This window comes from Somniosus microcephalus, chromosome 13 (assembly GCF_052327205.1).
Source record: "Somniosus microcephalus isolate GS21.2 chromosome 13, FLI_Smic_1.0, whole genome shotgun sequence".
Classification (NCBI taxonomy): Eukaryota; Metazoa; Chordata; class Chondrichthyes; order Squaliformes; family Somniosidae; genus Somniosus; species Somniosus microcephalus.
In genome coordinates, this window is record NC_140999.1 from 4,810,781 (window position 1) to 4,831,352 (window position 20,572).

General features: G+C 51.3%; 1 protein-coding gene across 3 annotated transcripts in view; it reads left to right on the top strand.

Moving 5' to 3' along the window:
• The window catches only part of LOC147107996 (3',5'-cyclic-AMP phosphodiesterase 4C-like), a 373,788-nt gene that overhangs the window by 73,311 nt on the left and 279,905 nt on the right, over positions 1-20,572 (top strand). For all 3 annotated transcript variants that reach the window (XM_086004381.1, XM_086004383.1, XM_086004382.1), the window contains exon 3: positions 9,678-9,898. In XM_086004381.1, the coding sequence (XP_085860507.1) occupies positions 9,678-9,898 (221 nt within the window). The remainder of the gene's footprint in view (positions 1-9,677; positions 9,899-20,572) is intronic.

Sequence of the window (20,572 nt, forward strand, 5' to 3'; positions counted from 1 at the left end):
CCCTTCAATCTGTTCCAAATCTCTTACGTTTAATCTTACACAGAATTACATAATTATTTACCGCACAGCAACAGGCCATTCGGCCCCTCTGCTCCGTGCCGGTGTTTCTGCTCCACACCAGCCTCCTCCCACCCCTCTTCATCTCACCCTATCACCATATCCTTCTATTCCTTTCTCCCTCGTGTGTTTATCCAGCTTCCCCTTAAATGCATCAATGCTCGTTGCCTCAACTTGACGGAATGGGTGGGGGGTGGAAGTAGGAGGGATGGAAAGAGTAAAGATCTGTCTGGGAAGGACCAGCACCGCAGTCTGAGTGGTGTGACTTGGGGCCCATCAGTCGGGGGTACCAATGGCCCCCTCGTTCTGAACTCCTCAAGTACTGGAAAAAGTCTTTCGGGATGAGACGTTAAACCGAGGCCCCGTCTGCTCTCTCAGGTGGACGTAAAAGATCCCACGGCCGCTATTGGAAGACGAGCAGGGGGGAGTTCTCCCCGGTGTCCCGGGGCCAATATTTATCCCTCAACCAACATCACTAAAAACAGATTATCTGGTCATTATCACATTGCTGTTTGTGGGAGCTTGCTGTGCGCAGATTGGCTGCCGCGTTTCCCACATTACAACAGTGACTCCACTTCAGATAGTCCTTCATTGGTTGTAAAGCGCTTTGGGACGTCCTGAGGTGGTGACAGGCGCTACAGAAATGTGAGTTCTTTCTTTAACAGTCTGCTTCCCTCTCCCCAGTCCCGTCTGTTTATACTTTTAAATCCATGTTTCCATTAATTTGTATCTGTCTCCGGAATGCTGGTAGTAACGGATCGAAGACCTGGAGTTTCCACCTGGGGAGCAAACCCGGGGCTTAGCCCCGTAAGTTGCACTCGTTGCCGCGCCTGTTTTTTGCCGATGTCAAGTTGCGCCCAAGTAAGCCCCCAACCCCGTTAGAATACGGCCGGACTTAAAATGGGCCGTGAATAAATGTAAACAACCAGGGCTCCAGGAAACACCGAATCCACACCAGGACATCGCTTCTCTGAGTCTTAAACTCATTTCACTGACACCCGGGCACATCAGGCACGGCGCGTTTAAGAAGCCTTAAGAGGGCGCTAATGGGACGCAAAGCAGCTAGCGCCCGGGCGCAGCGATGTTTGCGAAATTAACTAGACATTTTGCGGCGGCGCTAAACACTCCCGCCACGATCTCCTGCGCCGGCAGATCGTGACGTCAGTCGAGTGCGCAACGCCCCGGTAGCGCCCCGGACCGGATATTGAGTGGCGCCCCCTGCCTTACCGCCTGCCGCTAGCAACGACAGGCTGAGGGGAGCGTTTTGCAGTCAGGAAGGGACTGGGGGAGCGCGATTTAAAGGCGACCACTTCCTGCCTTTTTTTGTTGGTGACATTTTTGCACCACGCATTCTGAGAGAGAGAGAGAGAGAGACTTCTGGAGAGATTCAACGCTGTGTGAAGGAGTTTTGGGTACTGAGCAGCACTTTGCAGGTTCTTCCAAGACTGAGATCGATCGATATTTGTTAAGAATCATCGAATGGTTACCGCACAGAAAGAGGCCATTCGGCCCGTCGAGCCTGTGCCAGCTCTCTGCAAGAGCAGCTCAGCTAGTCCCACTCCCCCGCCCTCTCCCTGGAGTCCTACAAATTTTTTACCTTCAGGTACTTATCCAAATCCCTTTCAAAAGCCACGATTGAATCTGCCTCCACCACCCTCTCAGGCAGTGCATTCCAGATCCTGACCACTCGCTGTGTAAAAAAGTTTTTCCTCATGTCGCCTTTGGTTCTTCTGCCAATCACCTTAAATCTGTGTCCTTTGGTTCTCGACCCTTCCGCCAATGGGGACAGTTTCTCTCTCTCTACTCTGGCCAGACCCCTCATGATTTTGAGAGCCAGGGTTTCAAGGGAGTTGGAGCAAAGGCGGATAAATGGCGTGGAGCTGCAGAGCAGCTGTGACCTGATCGAATGGGTCAACAGCCTCGAGGGGCTGAATGGCCTCCTCCTGTTGCTGTGAGACGGGCCTATCCCAGCATTCATTGTGTGACGAAAGCCCTCAATTGATCCCATAAGCCGTATAGATTTACTTGAGGGAACCATAGAAAAATAGGAGCAGGAGTCGGCCATTCGGCCCTTCGAGCCTGCTCCGCCATTCAATATGATCATGGCTGATCCTCGATCTCAATACCATATTCCCGCTCTCTCCCCATACCCCTTGATGCCTTTTGTGTCTAGAAATCTATCTCTCTCCTGCTTAAATATATTCAGTGACTTGGCCTCCGCAGCCTTCTGTGGTAGAGAATTCCACAGGTTCACCACCCTCGGAGTGAAGAAATTTCTCCTCATCTCAGTCCTAAATGTCCTACACCGTGTCCTGAGACTGTGACCCCTGGTTCTAGAGCCCCCCCCCCCGCCCCCAGCCAGGGGAAACATCCTCCCTGCATCCAGGGAGCTTCGTATCGTATTGAAATCTAGCAGGATGCAGGGAGAAGTAGAACAGGCCGCTGTGACAGCAGGGGGACTGTGAAGAGAGAAGGGAAAACAAAGAAAAAGAGAGATAAAACAGAGACAGAAAGAAGAAAGGATTTATTGGACAGCCAATGAGACAGACATGAATTAACGCTTTTGATTTTCTTAGGTATGGCTCCAGATTGGAAACCTCACTCCCACTTGTCTCATTCTCAAGCTCTGCCTCTTTCATACGCGGCCAATATTACTCAGGCTTATTTTGGGATGCTAGATAGCGGGGGTTGGAGAGAGACAGAGAGATGCTGGGCTCAGCTCAGCTGTCACAGTCAAGGCCATCCATGTATATTTGATGGTTTAATCTGTCCTGCTGTTATTTTATTTATTAATGTTTATTTGAGACTCCAATGCGATGACTCAGGCTGATAAATATTCACAGCCAAATCCAGTCATTGGTTGTCTTCAATGGTTAACGTTGTCCCTGTGATTAGAACATCGGCTGCAGGGTGGCAGGTGGGACTGAAAAAAAATGTGAATCATTTTCAGGTCCTTAGTGTTGGCATCAGCTTATCGATGGCAATATTGTAGAATGATACAGCACACAAGGCAGCCATTCGGCCCATCGTGCCTGTCACGGGGCCGTGCATTCATGGGGCCATTATGCTAGGGTTTCGGTAGTGGACCCAAGTGCAGGAAACCTATCCAAGGACTCGAGGCCGGGTAGAACTCGAAAGATGCTTAACTTGATACTCGAAAACACAGAGCGACTCAAGAGAGCTGCTACATGCAGACCGGCAAACCCAGGACTGAGCAAAGAGGACAGGAAACAGGAAGCTTAAATACAGGCCAGAGTGGTCACGTGACATAATTAATCAAATGAGACAGGAGACAAATACATTAACAACACACAGGTGAGGCCAGAGGCACAGAGACAAAAAACCGAACAACTTTATTAACTAGCCTAATTACTCTGAAGAGATCAATTACTCGAGAAGCAGGTGAGGAGAGGGGCCCAAAGGCACGGCAGCAGTGCACCGAGGCCTCAAAAACCGCCCTCAAGCGGCGAGCAGAGGGAAGTGCCGCTGAAGCCGTTACAGTGCCTGTGCCTATGTTAGACCACACCTGGAGCACTGGGAGCAGTTCTGGGCACCACACCTTAGGAAGGATATATTGGCCTTGGAGGGAGTGCAGCGTAGGTTTACCAGAATGATACCCGGACTCCAAGGGTTAAGTTACAAGGAGAGATTACACAAACTAGGGTTGTATTCCCTGGAATTTGGAAGGTTAAGGGGTGATCTGATCGAAGTTTTCAGGACATTAAGGGGAACAGATAGGGTAGATAGAGAGAAACTATTTCCGCTGGTTGGGGAGTCTAGGACTAGGGGGCAGAGTCTAAAAATTAGAGCCAGACCTTTCAGGAGTGAAATTAGGAAACGTTTCTACACACAAAGGGTGGTAGAAGTTTGGAACTCTCTTCTGCAAATGGCAATTGATGCTAGATCAATTGTTAATTTTACATCAGAGATTGATAGATTTTTGTTAACCAGAGGTATTAAGGGATACGGGCCAAAGGCGGGTATGTGGAGTTAGGTCACAGATCAGCCATGATCTCATTGAATGGCGGAACAGGCTCGAGGGGCTGAATGGCCCACTCCGGTTCCTACGTTCCTGTGCCGGATCTTTGGTCGAGCTCTCCAATTAGTCCCACGACCCCCTTCTCTTTCCCCACGAGCCCTGCAAATTTTTTCCTCCTCAAGTATTTATCCAATTCTCTTTTGAAAGTTACTATTGAATCTGCTTCCACCGCCCTTTCAGGCAGCGCGTTCCAGATCACAACAACTCGCTGCGTAAAAAAATGTCTCCTCATCTCCCCTCTGGTTCTTTTGCCAGTCACCTTAAGTCTGTGTCTCTGGTTTCGATCCTCCAGCAACTAGAAACAGTTTCTCCTTGAACAGCATAGCTCTACAAAAAAAAACACAATCCATTCGAGATTTGGGACCTTTTCAATATTGTCTGATCATCGTCTATGGGATGGAACTGACTGGTGGACTAAGGAAAGAAGTCTAGAACATAGGAACAGAACAAGGCCATTCAGCCCCTCAGGCCTGCTCCGCCATTATTTCAGATCACGGCTGATCTGTAATTCATCTACCCGTCTTTGCTCCATAACCATCTCCATTGATTCCTGGGATAAGAGGGTTGTCCTTTGAGGAGTAGATTGGGCCTATATTCACCCCCCCCCCACACCCCCCCCCACACACACACACACACTCACACACACACACCCACACACACTCACCCACACACACACACTCACACACACTCACACACACACACCCACACACACACACTCACACACACACACCCACACACACACACTCACACACACACACACACTCACACACACCCACAACCACACCAACACCCACACCCCCACCTACCCACACACCCCACCACCCCCCCCCACACACACACACACATGCCCACACACACACAGACACACCCCGACCCCCCCACCCCCCGCCCTCCACACACACACACCTGAACCAGAATGGGTCCAACATCCTTGCGGGGAGGTTTGCTAGTACTGTTGGGGGGTGTTTAAACTAACTTGGCAGGGGGATGGGATACGGAGTGGAGCTATAGTAGGGGGTGATGCACAGCCAGATATGGAGGAAAAAACAAGTCAGCCTGGGAGGCAGAGCAAATATGTAACGGCACAAGGGAGTGGGGCAAGGCTGGATGGCATTTATTTTAATGCAAGGAGTCTTGCAAGTAAGGCAGATGAATTGAAGGTGTTGATGAACACATGGGAGTATGATATTGTTGCTGTCACAGAGACATGGTTGAGGGAGGGGCAGGACTGGCAGCTCAATATTCCAGGGTATAGAATCTTCAGGCGAGACAGAGGGGAGTGTAAAAGAGGAGGGTGTGTCACAATATTAATCAAGGAGTCAATTACTGCTGTAAGGAGGGATGATATATTAACAGGTTCCTCTAATGAGGCCATATGGGTAGAACTTAAAAACAAAAAGGGGGCAAGCACTTTGCTGGGAGTGTACTATAGGCCCCCAAACAGTCAGGGGAAGATAGAGGAACAAATATGTAGGCAAATCTCAGAGAAGTGTAGAAATAATAGGGTAATAATAGTAGGGGATTTCAACTTCCCCAATATTAACTGGGATAGTCAGAGTGTGAAAGGCTTAGAGGGTGCGGAATTCTTAAAGTGCATCCAGGAGAGCTTTTTGAGCCAGCATGTAGAAAGCCCTACAAGAGAGGGGGCGGTACTGGACCTAATTCTAGGGAATGTGGCCGGGCAAGTGGTAGAAGTGTCAGTAGGAGAGCATTTTGGTGACAGTGACCATAATTTGGTGAGATTTAAGGTAGTCATGGAAAAGGACAAAGATGGACCAGAAATAAAGGTTCTAAATTGGGGGAAGGCCGATTTTAATATGATAAGGCAGGATCTGGCCAAAGTGGACTGGGATCAGCTACTTGTAGGAAAATCCACATCAGAGCAGTGGGAGTCTTTCAGAAAGGAAATAGAGAGAGTACAACGCCAACATGTTCCCGTAAAGGTCAAGAGTGGGACCAACAAGCCCAGGGAACCCTGGATGTCAAGGGCTATACAAGAATGGATTAGGGAAAAAAGGGAGGCTTTTGGCAGATCCAAAGGTCTAAAAACAGTGGAAGCCCTAGAGGAGTATAGAAAGTGCAGGGGGGTACTTAAAAAAGAAATTAGGAGAGCGAAGAGGGGGCATGAAAAAACACTGGTGGGCAAAATAAAAGAAAATCCCAAGGTGTTTTATAAGTATATTAAGGGCAAGAGGATAACCAGGGAAAGAGTAGGGCCCATTAGGGACCAAAGTGGCAATCTGTGTGTAGAGCCGGGAGATGTGGGTGAGGTTTTAAATTAATATTTTGCATCTGTGTTCACTATGGAGAAGGACGATGTAGGCATAGAAATCAGGCAGGGGGATTGTGATATACTTGAACAAATTAATATTGAGAGGGAGGAGGTACTAACAGTTTTAGCAGGCTTAAAAGTGGATAAATCCCCAGGCCTAGACGAGATGTACCCCAGGCCGCCGTGTGAGGCAAGGGAGGAGATTGCAGGGGCTCTGACACAAATTTTCAGAACCTCTCTGGCCACAGGGGATGTGCCAGAGGACTGGAGGACAGCTAACGTAGTACCATTATTCAAGAAGGGTAGTAGGGATAAACCAAGGAATTACAGGCCAGTAAGCTTAACATCAGTGGTAGGGGAATTATTGGAAAAAAATTCTGCAGGACAGAATTAGTCTCCACTTGGAGAGGCAAGGATTAATCAAGGATAGTCAGCATGGCTTTGTCAGGGGGAGATCATGTCTAACCAATTTGATTGAATTTTCCGAGGGGGTGACTAGGTGTGTGAATGAGGGTAGTGCAGTTGATGTAGTCTACATGGACTTCAGTAAGGCTTTTGTCAAAGTCCTGCATGGGAGACTGGTCAAGAAGGTAAGAGCCCATGGGATCCAGGGCAATTTGGCACATTGGATCCAAAATTGGCTTAGTGGCAGGAGGCAGAGGGTGATGGTCGAAGGTTGTTTTTGTGACTGGGAGCCTGTGTCCAGTGGTGTACCGCAGGGATCGGTGCTGGGTCCTTGCTGTTTGTAGTGCACATTAATGATTTAGCTATGAATGTAGGAGTTATGATCAGTAAGTTCGCAGATGACACAAAAATTGGTGGAGTGGTAAATAGCGAGGAGGGAAGCCTCAGGCTACAGGACGATATAGACGGGTTGGTCAGATGGGCAAAACAGTGGCAAATGGAATTGAACCCTGAAAAGTGTGAGTTGATGCATTTTGGGAGGACTAACAAGGCAAGGGAATACACAATGAATGGTAGGACCCTAGGAAGGACAGAGGATCAGAGGGACCTTGGTGTGCATGTAGATCCCTGAAGGCAGCAGGACAGGTAGATAAGGTGGTTAAAAAGGCATATGGGATACTTGCCTTCATTAGCCGAGGCATAGAATATAAGAGCAGGGAGGTTATGATGGAGCTGTACAAAACGCTAGTTAGGCCACAGCTGGAATACTGTGTGCAGTTCTGGTCGCCACACTATAGGAAGGATGTGATTGCATTGGAGAGGGTGCAGAGGAGATTCACCAGGATGTTACCTGGGCTGGAGCACTTCAGCTATGAAGAGAGACTGGACAGGCTGGGGTTGTTTTCCTTAGAGCAGAGAAGGCTGAGGGGGGACCTGATTGAGGTGTACAAAATTATGGCGGGCATAGATAGGGTAGATAGAAAGGATTTTTTCCCCTTAGTAGAGGGGTCAATAACCAGTGGGCATAATTTCAAGGTAAGGGGCAGGAGGTTTAGAGGGGATTTGAGGAAAAACTTTTTCACCCAGAGTGTGGTTGGAATCTGGAACTCACTGCCTGAAAGGGTGGTAGAGGCAGGAACCCTCACAACATTCAAGAAGCACTTAGATGAGCACTTGAAACGCCATAGCATACAAGGCTACGGACCAAGTGCTGGAAAATGGGATTAGAATAGACAGGGCTTGATGGCCGGCGCGGACACGATGGGCCGAAGGGCCTCTTTCTGTGCTGTATAACTCTATGACTCTATGACCCACACACACACACACACACTCACACACACACACACACACACTCACACACAGTTTCCGAACAGATGTGGTTCATCGCTCACTGCTCTCTAACTGTGTAAAGACTCTGTCACAAAGTTAGATTTGGGTGAAGTAGATACTTTTGCTCATTTGATGTCGTCCTTCCAATCTTCCATTTTAACTTGTTCTCGCCCTCAACCTGATGGTTTTATTGATTACTGAAACTCTGTGATCTACTTGCTGAGCAGGAATGATTGCCTTGTCCACAGACGATTCAATTATGCATAGATTTCCAATGTGTGGGCCGTTCCGTCACCATGTGATCGATGACTCTGAATCTTATTCTTCAGATCGGAGCTTTGATGTCTCACAGTTCCTGGAGACCCAATGATTCAGCTTGTGAAGTCAGATGGACTCTCAGTAAAGCCAAATAATGGGGTAACATTACAGCAGGATGTAGTCAGTCCAAATCATTCTTTCAGTAGCATGGATCTTCTCCCCCCCTTCCTCTACGGCCCTATAAAACCTAAGCTTGCCGTCATTTTGCCACTAGTCCCCGATTTGCCCCTGCTCCTCAGTCGTGACTCAGTGGGCAGCACGCTCTCTCTCTCTCGCCTCTGAGTCAGAAGGTCGTGTGTTCAAGTCCCACTCCAGAGACCTAAGCCCATAATCCAGGCTGACACTCCCAGTGCAGTGCTGAGGGAGTGCCGCACTGTCGGAGGTGCCGTCTTTTAGATGTGACGTTAAACCGAGGCCCCGTCTGCTCTCTCAGGTGGATGGAAAAGATCCCACGGCAACTATTTCGAAGAAGAGCAGGGGAGGTTCTCCCCAGTGTCCTGGGGCTGATATTTATCCCTCAATCAACAATCACTAAAAAAAACCCAGATTATCTGGTCATTATCACATTGCTGTTTGTGGGATCTTGCTGTGCGCAAATTGGCTGCCACGTTTCCCACATTACAACAGTGACTACACTTCAAAAAGTATTTCATTGGCTATAAAGCGCTTTGGGATGTCCTGAGTTTGTGAAGGGCGCTATAGAAATGCAAGTCTTTCTTTTATTGCTAATTTCTACCTTGGTGGGGCCCCTGCACCGTGAGGCTTGGCTCTTCGCCTTTCAACAGGATTTCTTAACTAATAAAAGGTTCTTCCTCCTCTAACCCCCAACCTCAACCCCTCCCCCACTCTGCTCAGCTCACGACCTCTATCTCAGGCCGGGAGCGGGGGTGGAGGGGGGGGTGGGCAGGCCTGAGCGGAAACTGAAGGGGAGAGGGGGCGTTTACCAGTCGGGGTTGAGGTGGGGACGTGTTTAGTCGCGATGCTCTGGCCATCGTGGAGAGTGGGGCAGGTTTGATGGAGCAGCTGATCTTCTCCTGCCCGACAATTCCTAATATTCGAACGTTCACATGTTGGGATGTGTGTTTGGGATTTACATCACTCTGCATGTTTGCAAGCAATGGAAAAAGTTTCGCAAAAAATTTGTTTCCATCAAGCATCCTCCTTCCTAGTGAAAAAGGCGCCGTTCCTTTCACCTTTTTTTGTTTCTATTTCCCTAACCTGATGTCCTGTTCTTTCCCGCCTTCCTCTTTTCACCAGAGTATCAGAGACTCGCCCGATCTGCTGTCACCGAACCAGGTACCCATTTTTGGCCTGGTCAAGCGACGCTCGTCTGGAACCCTGCAGCTGCCTCCGTTGTCGTGGCGTCAGTCTGCGCAGTACGAGGGCTCCAGGCTGCTGAGAGAGGACCCGGGGCTGAGGATAACCATCCCTGTTCAGGGAGAGCCATCGTCGACACTGCCGCAGGGCAGCAGCGCGAGGTAGGGAGCGGAGTGTTATTCTGTTCTTCTCGTGCGGAGCCGCCTTGGGGATGCCTGCTGTGCATCGAGGGGTTAAACTGTTGCGGGTGACTCCGCGTTTGCTGTATGTCCGTGTCGATTCTTGTCCTGCACCTTGTCGTGGCAACTAACTTCATTCGTGGCTCAATGGGCCGCTCCCTCTCGCCTCTGAGTCAGAAGGTCGTGGGTTCAAGTCCCCACTCCAGAGATTTGAGCCCATAATCCAGGCTGACACTCCAGTGCAGTGCTGAGGGAGTGCTGCACTGTCGGAGGTGCCGTCTTTCAGGTGAGACGTTAAACCGAGGCCCCGTCTACTCTCTCAGGTGGACATAAAAGATCCCACGGCCATTATTTCAAAGAGGAGCAGGGGGAGTTCTCCCCAGTGTCCTGGGCCAAACAGCACTGAGATGATTGATCAGCTGATCTGTGTTTTTAGTGATGTTGATTGAGGGATAAATATTGGCCCCAGGACACCAGGGAGAACTCCCCCCTGCTCTTCTTCGAAACAGTGCCCGTGGGATCTTTTACATCCACCTGAGAGAGCAGACGGGGCCTCGGTTAACGTCTTATCTGATAGCCAGCACCGCCGACAGTGCAGCACTCCCTCAGTACTGCCCCTCCGACAGTGCAGTGCTCCCTCAGTACTACCCCTCCGACAGTGCAGTGCTCCCTCAGTACTGCCCCTCTGACAGTGCAGTGCTCCCTCAGTACTACCCCTCCGACAGTGCAGTGCTCCCTCAGTACTGCCCCTCCGACAGTGCAGTGCTCCTTCAGTACTGCCCCCGACAGTACAGTGCTCCCTCAGTACTGCCCCTCTGACAGTGCAGCGCTCCCTCAGTACTGCCCTTCCGACAGTGCAGCGCTCCCTCAGTACTGCTCCTCCAACAGTGTGGCGCTCCCTCAGTACTGCCCCTCCGACAGTGCAATGCTCCCTCCGTACTGCCCTTCTGACAGTGCAGCGCTCCCTCAGTACTGCCCCTCTGACAGTGCGGTGCTCCCTCAGTACTGCCCCTCCGACAGTGCAGCGTTCCCTCAGTACTGCCCCCCGACAGTGCAACGCTCCCTCAGTACTGCCCTTCCGACAGTGCAGTACTCCCTCAGTACTGCCCCTCCGACAGTGTAGCATTCCTCAGTACTGCCCCTCCGACAGTGCGGCACTCCCTCAGTACTGACCCTCCGACAGTGCGGCGCTCCCTCAGTACTGACCCTCCATCAGTGCAACGCTCCCTCAGTACTGCCCCTCCGACAGTGCAGCGCTCACTCAGTACTGCCCCTCCGACAGTGTAGCATTCCTCAGTACTGCCCTTCCGACAGCGCAGTGCTCCCTCAGTACTGCCCCTCCGACAGTGTAGTGCTCCCTCAGTACTGCCCCTCTGACAGTGCGGCGCTCCCTCAGTACTGCCCCTCCGACAGTGCAGCGCTCCCTCAGTACTGCCCCTCCGACAGTGCAGCGCTCCCTCAGTACTGCCCCTTTACAGTGCAGCGCTCCCTCAGTATTACCCCTCCGACAGTGCAGCGCTCCCTCAGTACTGCCCCTCCGACAGTGTACCGCTCCCTCAGTACTGCCTCTCCGACAGTGTACCGCTCCCTCAGTATTACCCCTCTGACAGTGTACCGCTCCCTCAGTACTGCCCCTCCGTCAGTGCAGCGCTCCCTCAGTACTGCCCCTCCGACAGTGTACCGCTCCCTCAGTATTACCCCTCCAACAGTGTACCTCTCCCTCAGTACTGTCCCTCCGACAGTGCAGCGCTCCCTCAGTACTGCCCCTCCGTCAGTGCAGCGCTCCCTCAGTACTGCCCCTCCAACAGTGCAGCGCTCCCTCAGTATTACCCCTCCGACAGTGCAGCGCTCCCTCAGTACTGCCCCTCCGACAGTGCAGTGCTCCCTCAGTACTGCCCCTCCGACAGTGTAGTGCTCCCTCAGTACTGCCCCTCCGACAGTGCAGCGCTCCCTCAGTACTGCCCCTCCGACAGTGTACCGCTCCCTCAGTACTGCCTCTCTGACAGTGTACCGCTCCCTCAGTATTACCCCTCTGACAGTGTACCGCTCCCTCAGTACTGCCCCTCCGACAGTGTACCGCTCCCTCAATATTACCCCTCCGACAGTGTACCTCTCCCTCAGTACTGTCCCTCCGACAGTGCAGCGCTCCCTCAGTACTGCCCCTCCGTCAGTGCAGCGCTCCCTCAGTACTGCCCCTCCAACAGTGCAGTGCTCCCTCAGTATTACCCCTCCGACAGTGCAGCGCTCCCTCAGTACTGCCCCTCCGACTGTGTACCGCTCCCTCAGTACTGCCTCTCCGACAGTGTACCGCTCCCTCAGTATTACCCCTCCGACAGTGCAGCGCTCCCTCAGTACTGCCCCTCCAACAGTGCAGCGCTCCCTCAGTATTACCCCTCCGACAGTGCAGCGCTCCCTCAGTACTGCCCCTCCGACAGTGTACCGCTCCCTCAGTATTACCCCTCCGACAGTGTGCCGCTCCCTCAGTACTGACCCTCCATCAGTGCAGCGCTCCCCCAGCACTGCACTGGGAGTGTCAGCCTGGATTTTGTGCTCAAGTCTCTGGAGTGGGGACTTGAACCCACAACCTTCAGACTTGGAGACGAGAGAGAGTGCTGCCCACTGAGCCACAATGACAAAATTAACCGACTTAGTGAGCCACAGGGCTGTGAAGCAGACCCCAGCATAAACAGTGTCGATGTTTTAATTAACTCCTTTTAAAAGATCTGGGATAAGGGTATAAAGAAGAGAAATGTTTCTAAGAATGGTTCAATGGTCATTGGAACTCAACATTGCCTGAGCTGCTGGTACCTAGGACGAATCACTTGCGGACTACATTGAGTTAAGGATGCAAGTGTGGGTTGTGGGACTGGGTCTGTGTTCCGAAGTTTCACTCAGGTGTTGGGGGAGAAATCTTCCAAAGCTTTAGCTTCTTGAATGTCCGCCTGCAGATGGTGCCTTCCTCGGGAGGTTGAGTTGAGTTCGGTAGAGTCCCCGATGGACAGTGTTGTACCTGGTCTGTGGAGGGAACAGGTCTGTTGGACTGATAGCCTTTGTTTTCAATTAATGTTGGTTGTTGGATGATCAGGTCAGTTCCAAAGGTGACTGGCCGTGGCTGTGCCCCAGATTTTCCCACTAGTTCATGGTGCGCAGGCTGTACAGCATAGAAACATAGAAGATAGGAGCAGGAGTAGGCCATTCGGCCCCTCGAGCCTGCTCCGCCATTCAATGCGATCATGGCTGATCATCCAAATTCAGTACCCTGTCCCTGCCTTCTTCCCATATCCCTTGATCCCTTTAGCCTTAAGAAATATATCCAACTCCTTCTTGAATATATTTAATGAATTGGCCTCTACTGCCTTGTGTGGTAGAGAATTCCACAGGTTCACCACTCTCTGGGTGAAGAAATTCCTCCTCATTTCTGTCCTAAATAGCCTACCCCTTATCCTTAGCCTGTGACCCCTGGTTCTGGACTCCCCGACCATCAGGGACATCCTTCCTGCATCTAGTCTGTCTAGTCATGTTAGAATTTTATAAGTTTCAATGAGATCCCCTCTCATTCTTCTAAACTCCAGCGAGTACAAGCCCAATCGATCCAATCTCTCCTCATACGTCATTCCTGCCATCCCAGGTATCAGCCCGGTGAATCTTCGCTGCACTCCCTCCATGGCATGTTGGAGGAATCAATGGGGTTACACTCAATAGACGGAGACCATCATGAATAAATGATATAAGTCACTGCAGGGGCTGCAGGTATTAAACTTCCAGATATTTGTCCTCATCCTCACACTACTGGTTTCCTGGACCAATATGTCGAAGAACCAACTAGAGTGCAGGTCATCTTAGACTGGGTATTATGTAATGAGAAAGGAATAATTAACAGTCTTGTTGTGCGAGGCCCCTTGGGGCAGAGCGATCATAATATGATAGAATTCTTCATTAAGATGGAGGGTGAAGTATTTGACTCAGAGACTAGGGTCCTGAATTTAAATAAAGGAAACTACGATGGTATGAGGCGCGAGTTGGGTAGGATTCATTGGGGAATGATACTCAAAGGGTTGACGGTGGATAGGCAATGGCAAACATTTAAAGATCGCATGGATGAACTACAGAATTTGTTCATCCTCGTTTAGCATAAAAATAAAACAAAAAAGGTGAATCAACTGTGGCTAACAAGGGAAATTAGGGATAGCATAAGATCCAAGGAGAGGACATATAAATTGGCCAGAAAAAGCAGCAAACCTGAGGATTGGGAGCAGTTTAGGATTCAACAAAGGAGGACACAGGGATTAATTAAGAGGGGGGAAATAGAGTATGAGAGTAAGCTAGCACGGAACATAAAAACTGACTGTAAAAGCTTCTATAGATATTTGAAGAGAAAAAGATTGGTGAAGTCAAGCATAGGTCCCTTGCAGTCAGAATCAGGGGAATTTATAATGGGGAACAAAGAAATGGCAGATCAATTAAATACATACTTTGGTTCTGTCTTCACAAAAGAGGACACAAATAACCTCCCAGAGATGTCGGGGAACATAGGGTCTAATGAGAGGGAGGAACTGAATGAAATCAGTATTTGTAGGGAAATGGTGTTAGGGAAATTGATGGGATTGAAGGCCGATAAATCCCCAGGGCCTGATAATCTACATCCTAGGGTACTCAAGGAAGTGGCTCTAGAAATAGTAGATGCATTGCTGGTCATCTTCCAAAATTCTATAGACTCTGGCACAGCTCCCATGGATTGGAGGGTAGCTAATGTTACCCCTCTATTCAAAAAAGGTGGTAGAGAGAAAACGGGAATTATAGACCGGTAAGCCTGACATCGGTAGTGGGGAAAATGCTAGAGTCCATTATAAAAGATGTAATAGCAGAGCGCTTGGAAAACAGTGACAGGATCGGACAAAGTCAATATGGATTTACAAAAGGTAAATCGTGCTTGACTAATCTACTGTAATTTTTTGATGATATAACTGGTAAAATAGATAAGAGAGAACCAGTGGATGTGGTGTATTTGGACTTTCGGAAGGCTTTCGATAAGGTCCCGCATAAGAGATTAGCGTGTAAAGTTAAGGCACATGGGATTGGGGGCAAGGTACTGACTTGGATAGAGAACTGGTTGGCAGACAGGAAGCAAAGAGTTGGAATAAACGGGTCTTTTTCCGAGTGGCAGGTGTGACTAGTGGGGTACCGCAGGGATTGGTCCTAGGACCCCAGCTATTCACAATATATATTAATGATCTAGACAAGGGAACTAGATGTAATATCTCCAAGTTTGCAGGTGACACAAAGCTGGGTGGGCGTGTGTGCTGTGAGGAGGATGCCGAGAAACTCCAGTATGATTTGGACAGGTTGGGTGATTGGGCAGATGCATGGCAGATGCAGTATAATGTGGATAGCTGTGAGGTTATCCACTTTGGTGGCAAAAACAGGAAGGCAGATTATTAACTGAACGGCAATAGATTGGGAGAAGGGGAAGTGCAACAAGACCTGGGTGTCCTTGTGCACCAGTCGCTGAAGGTTAGCATGCAGGTGCTGCAGGCGGTTAAAAAGGCAAATGGCATGTTGGCCTTCGTAGCGAGAGGGTTCAAGTACAGGAACAAGGATGTCTTGCTGCAGTTGTACATGGCCTTGGTGAGACCACACCTTGAGTATTGTGTGCAGTTTTGGTCGCCTTATCTGAGGAAGGATGTTCTTGCCATGGAGGGAGTTCAGCGAAGATTCACCAGGCTGATACCTGGGATGGCAGGAATGACGTATGAGGCGAGATTGGGTCGATTGGGCTTATACTCGCTGGAGTTTAGAAGAATGAGAGGGGATCTCATTGAAACTTATAAAATTCTAACAGGACTAGACAGACTAGATGCAGGAAGGATGTTCCCAATGGTCGGGGAGTCCAGAACCAGGGGTCACAGTCTAAGGATAAGGGGTAAGCCATTTAGGACAGAAATGAGGAGGAATTTCTTCACCCAGAGAGTGGTGAACCTGTGGAATTCTCTACCACAGAAGGCAGTTGAGGCCAATTCATTAAATATATTCAAGAAGGAGTTGGATATATTTCTTAAGGCTAAAGGGATCAAGGGGTATGGGGAGAAAGCAGGGACAGGGTACTGAATTTGGATGATCAGCCATGATCTCATTGAATGGCGGAGCAGGCTCGAGGGGCCGAATGGCCTACTCCTGCTCCTATCTTCTATGTTTCTATGTTTACTTATCCAAACTTGTATTTATTTGGCACCTTTAATGCAGTAAAATGTCCCAAGGTGCTTCACAGCTGTATTATAAGACAAAAAATTTGACCCCGAGCCACATAAGGAGATATTAGGGCAGATGACCAAAAGCTTGGTCAAAGAGGTCGGTTTTAAGGAGCATCTTAAAGGAGGAGAGAGAGAGATGTAGCAAGGCGGAGAGGTTTACGGAGGTAATTCCAGAGCTTAGGGCCCAGGCAGCTGAAGACACGGCCGCCAATGGTGCAGCGATGGGAATCGAGGATGCGCAAGAGGCCAGAATTGGAGGAGCGCAGAGGTCTCGGACGGTTGTGGGACTGGAGGAGGTTACAGAGATAGGGAGGGGGCGAGGCCATGGAGGGATTTGAAAACAAGGATGAGAATTTTAATATTGAGGTGTTGCTTAATTGGGAGCCAATGTCGCTCAGCGAGCACAGGGGGTGATGGGTGAACGGGACGGTGCGGTTTAGGACACGGGCAGCAGAGTTTTGGATGCGCTCAAGTTTACGTTGGGTAGAACGTGAATATTGGTGCAAATTCCTTTGCCTGCTATTTTAACGCAGGTTTAGCAAGTAAATCCCATTCTAAAATCGTGGACAAAGGAACCGGATTTTAATACATTCATCACTCAGCGTGACTCAGCTCTGAGTACAAGCAGGGATATTTAAATCAGGAGTGAAGCATTTTCTCGAAGGTGATTAATGAAGGGTTTTACTGAACATAAAACAGATTTTCAGAGATTCCAAAAATAGCAAACCTTATGAATCATTGGCCAGGAACACTCTCAGCAGATGGTGGAGGCCCTGTCACTCTGACCTTATCAGGTCGACATGGGGTTTGATTGACAGCTGGAGATTGACGGGCTCTTGCTGTGCTCCCCGATGATGAATTCGTGTCTTTAACTATCTCAGCAGAAAGAAATGAAGAACTCCCATTTATATCGTGTCTTTCAGATCCCAAAGCATTTTACAGCCAATTAATTATTTTTGAAGTGTAGTCGCTGCTGTAACGTGGGAAACACGGCAGCCAATCTGCACACAGCAAGCTCCCACAAACAGCACCCTGATAATGACCAGATCATCTGTTTTTTTAGTGATGTTGGTTGAAGGGTAAAAGTTGGCCAGGACTCTGGGGAGAACTCCCCTGCCTTTCCTTGAAATAGTGGCCGTGGGGTCTTTTACCTCCTCCCGAGAGGGCAGACGGGGCCTCGGTTTAACGTCTCATCTGAAAGACGGCTCCTCCGACAGTGCAGCACTCCCTCAGCGCTGGCACTGGGAGTGTCAGCCTGGATTATGTGCTTGAGTCTCTGGAATTGGACTATGAACCCACAACCTTCTGACTCAGAGGCGAGAGTGCTGCCCAGTGAGCCACGCTGAGATCAGGATTTTCAGCTTTATGGGCTGTTAATTGGAGGTACTGTCCAACATGGCACCGAGTCACACAGGTCAGGTGGTTACAGATTCCCCCAGTTAACATAGCTGATCACAGCCAGGGTGGGAGTAAAGACCCTACAACCGTCCGCAGTGTCTCTAGGATAAGGAGGTGAAAGAGATTAGCGAGGGCCCAGCTCCTGTTCACTGTCCAGTGACACCTGCACGTGCGTTGACATTGGACGAGGGTGGGGCTGTGGTGGCCACACAGGTAGGCTGCTGGCTCTTGCTTGTCTGGATACCGGTACGATAAAGGGCACTGGCCTGAGATACTCAAGGGCACCTAATAACATCGCCCTTCTCCGTGGTGTCGTATTTGACCCTGAGATGATCTTCTAACCTCATATCCTCTCCATCACCAAGACCGCCTACTTCCACCTCTGTAACACCACTTGTCTCCGCCCATCTGCTGCTGAAACCCTCATCCCTGCCTTTGTTACCTCCAGACTCGACTATTCCAACGCACTCCAGGCCGGCCTCCCATCGTCCACCCTCCATAAACTTCAGCTCATCCAAAACTCTGCTGCCCCGTGTCCTAACTCACACCAAATCCCGTTCACCCATCACCCCCTGTGCTCACTGCCCCGTGTCCTAACTCTCACCCAGTCCCGTTCACCCATCACCCCCTGTGCTCACTGCCCCGTGTCCTAACTCACACCAAGTCCCGTTCACCCATCACCCCCTGTGCTCACTGCCCCGTGTCCTAACTCACACCCAGTCCCGTTCACCCATCACCCCCTGTGCTCACTGCCCCGTGTCCTAACTCACACCGAGTCCCGTTCACCAATCACCCCCTGTGCTCACTGCCCCGTGTCCTAACTCACACCCAGTCCCATTCACCCATCACCCCCTGTGCTCACTGCCCCGTGTCCTAACTCACACCCAGTCCCGTTCACCCATCACCCCCTGTGCTCACTGCCCCGTGTCCAAACTCACACCCAGTCCCGTTCACCCATCACCCCCTGTGCTCACTGCCCCGTGTCCTAACTCGCACCAAGTCCCGTTCACCCATCACCCCCTGTGCTCACTGCCCCGTGTCCTAACTCACACCCAGTCCCGTTCACCCATCACCCCCTGTGCTCACTGCCCCGTGTCCTCACTCACACCAAGTCCCGTTCACCCATCACCCCCTGTGCTCACTGCCCCGTGTCCTCACTCACACCCAGTCCCGTTCACCCATCACCCCCTGTGCTCACTGCCCCGTGTCCTAACTCACACCCAGTCCCGTTCACCCATCACCCCCTGTGCTCACTGCCCCGTGTCCTAACTCACACCCAGTCCCGTTCACCCATCACCCCCTGTGCTCACTGCCCCGTGTCCTAACTCGCACCCAGTCCCGTTCACCCATCACCCCCTGTGCTCACTGCCCCGTGTCCTAACTCGCACCCAGTCCCGTTCACCCATCACCCCCTGTGCTCACTGCCCCGTGTCCTAACTCGCACTGAGTCCCGTTCACCCATCACCCCCTGTGCTCACTGCCCGTGTCCTAACTCACACCCAGTCCCGTTCACCCATCACCCCCTGTGCTCACTGCACCGTGTCTTAACTCACACCCAGTCCCGTTCACCCATCACCCCCTGTGCTCACTGCCCCGTGTCCTAACTCGCACCAAGTCCCGTTCACCCATCACCCCCTGTGCTCGCTGCCCCGTGTCCTAACTCACACCCAGTCCCGTTCACCCATCACCCCCTGTGCTCACTGCCCCGTGTCCTAACTCACACCCAGTCCCGTTCACCCATCACCCCCTGTGCTCACTGCCCCGTGTCCAAACTCACACCCGGTCCCGTTCACCCATCACCCCCTGTGCTCACTGCCCCGTGTCCTAACTCGCACCCAGTCCCGTTCACCCATCACCCCCTGTGCTCACTGCCCCGTCTCCTGACTCGCACCAAGTCCCGTTCACCCATCACCCCCTGTGCTCACTGCCCCGTGTCCTAACTCGCACCCAGTCCCGTTCACCCATCACCCCCTGTGCTCGCTGCCCCGTGTCCTAACTCACACCCAGTCCCGTTCACCCATCACCCCCTGTGCTCACTGCCCCGTGTCCTAACTCACACCCAGTCCCATTCACCCATCACCCCCTGTGCTCACTGCCCCGTGTCCTAACTCACACCCAGTCCCGTTCACCCATCACCCCCTGTGCTCGCTGCCCCGTGTCCTAACTCGCACCAAGTCCCGTTCACCCATCACCCCCTGTGCTCGCTGCCCCGTGTCCTAACTCGCACCAAGTCCCGTTCACCCATCACCCCCTGTGCTCGCTGCCCCGTGCCCTAACTCACACCCAGTCCCGTTCACCCATCACCCCCTGTGCTCACTGCCCCGTGCCCTAACTCACACCCAGTCCCGTTCACCCATCACCCCCTGTGCTCACTGCCCCGTGTCCTAACTCACACCCAGTCCCGTTCACCCATCACCCCCTGTGCTCACTGCCCCGTGTCCTAACTCGCACCCAGTCCCGTTCACCCATCACCCCCTGTGCTCACAGCCCCGTCTCCTGACTCGCACCAAGTCCCGTTCACCCATCACCCCCTGTGCTCACTGCCCCGTGTCCTAACTCGCACCCAGTCCCGTTCACCCATCACCCCCTGTGCTCACTGCCCCGTGTCCTAACTCACACCCAGTCCCGTTCACCCATCGCCCCCTGTGCTCACTGCCCCGTGTCCTAACTCACACCCAGTCCCGTTCACCCATCACCCCCTGTGCTCGCTGACCTACATTGGCTCCCGGCCCAGGAACGCCTTGATTTCAAAATTCTCATCCTTGTTTTCAAATCCCTCCATGGTCTCACCCCTCCCTATGTCTGTAACCTCCTCCAGCCCTACAACCCCCGAAATCTCTGTGCTCCTCCAATTCTGGCCTCTTGCGTATCCCCGATTTCCATCGCTCCACCATTGGCGGCTGTGCTCTAGAATTCCCTCCCCAAACCTCTGTATCGCTCCACCTCACTCTCTCTCCCTTTAAGACGCTCCTTAAAACCTTCCTCTTTGACCAAGCTTTGGTCACCTGTC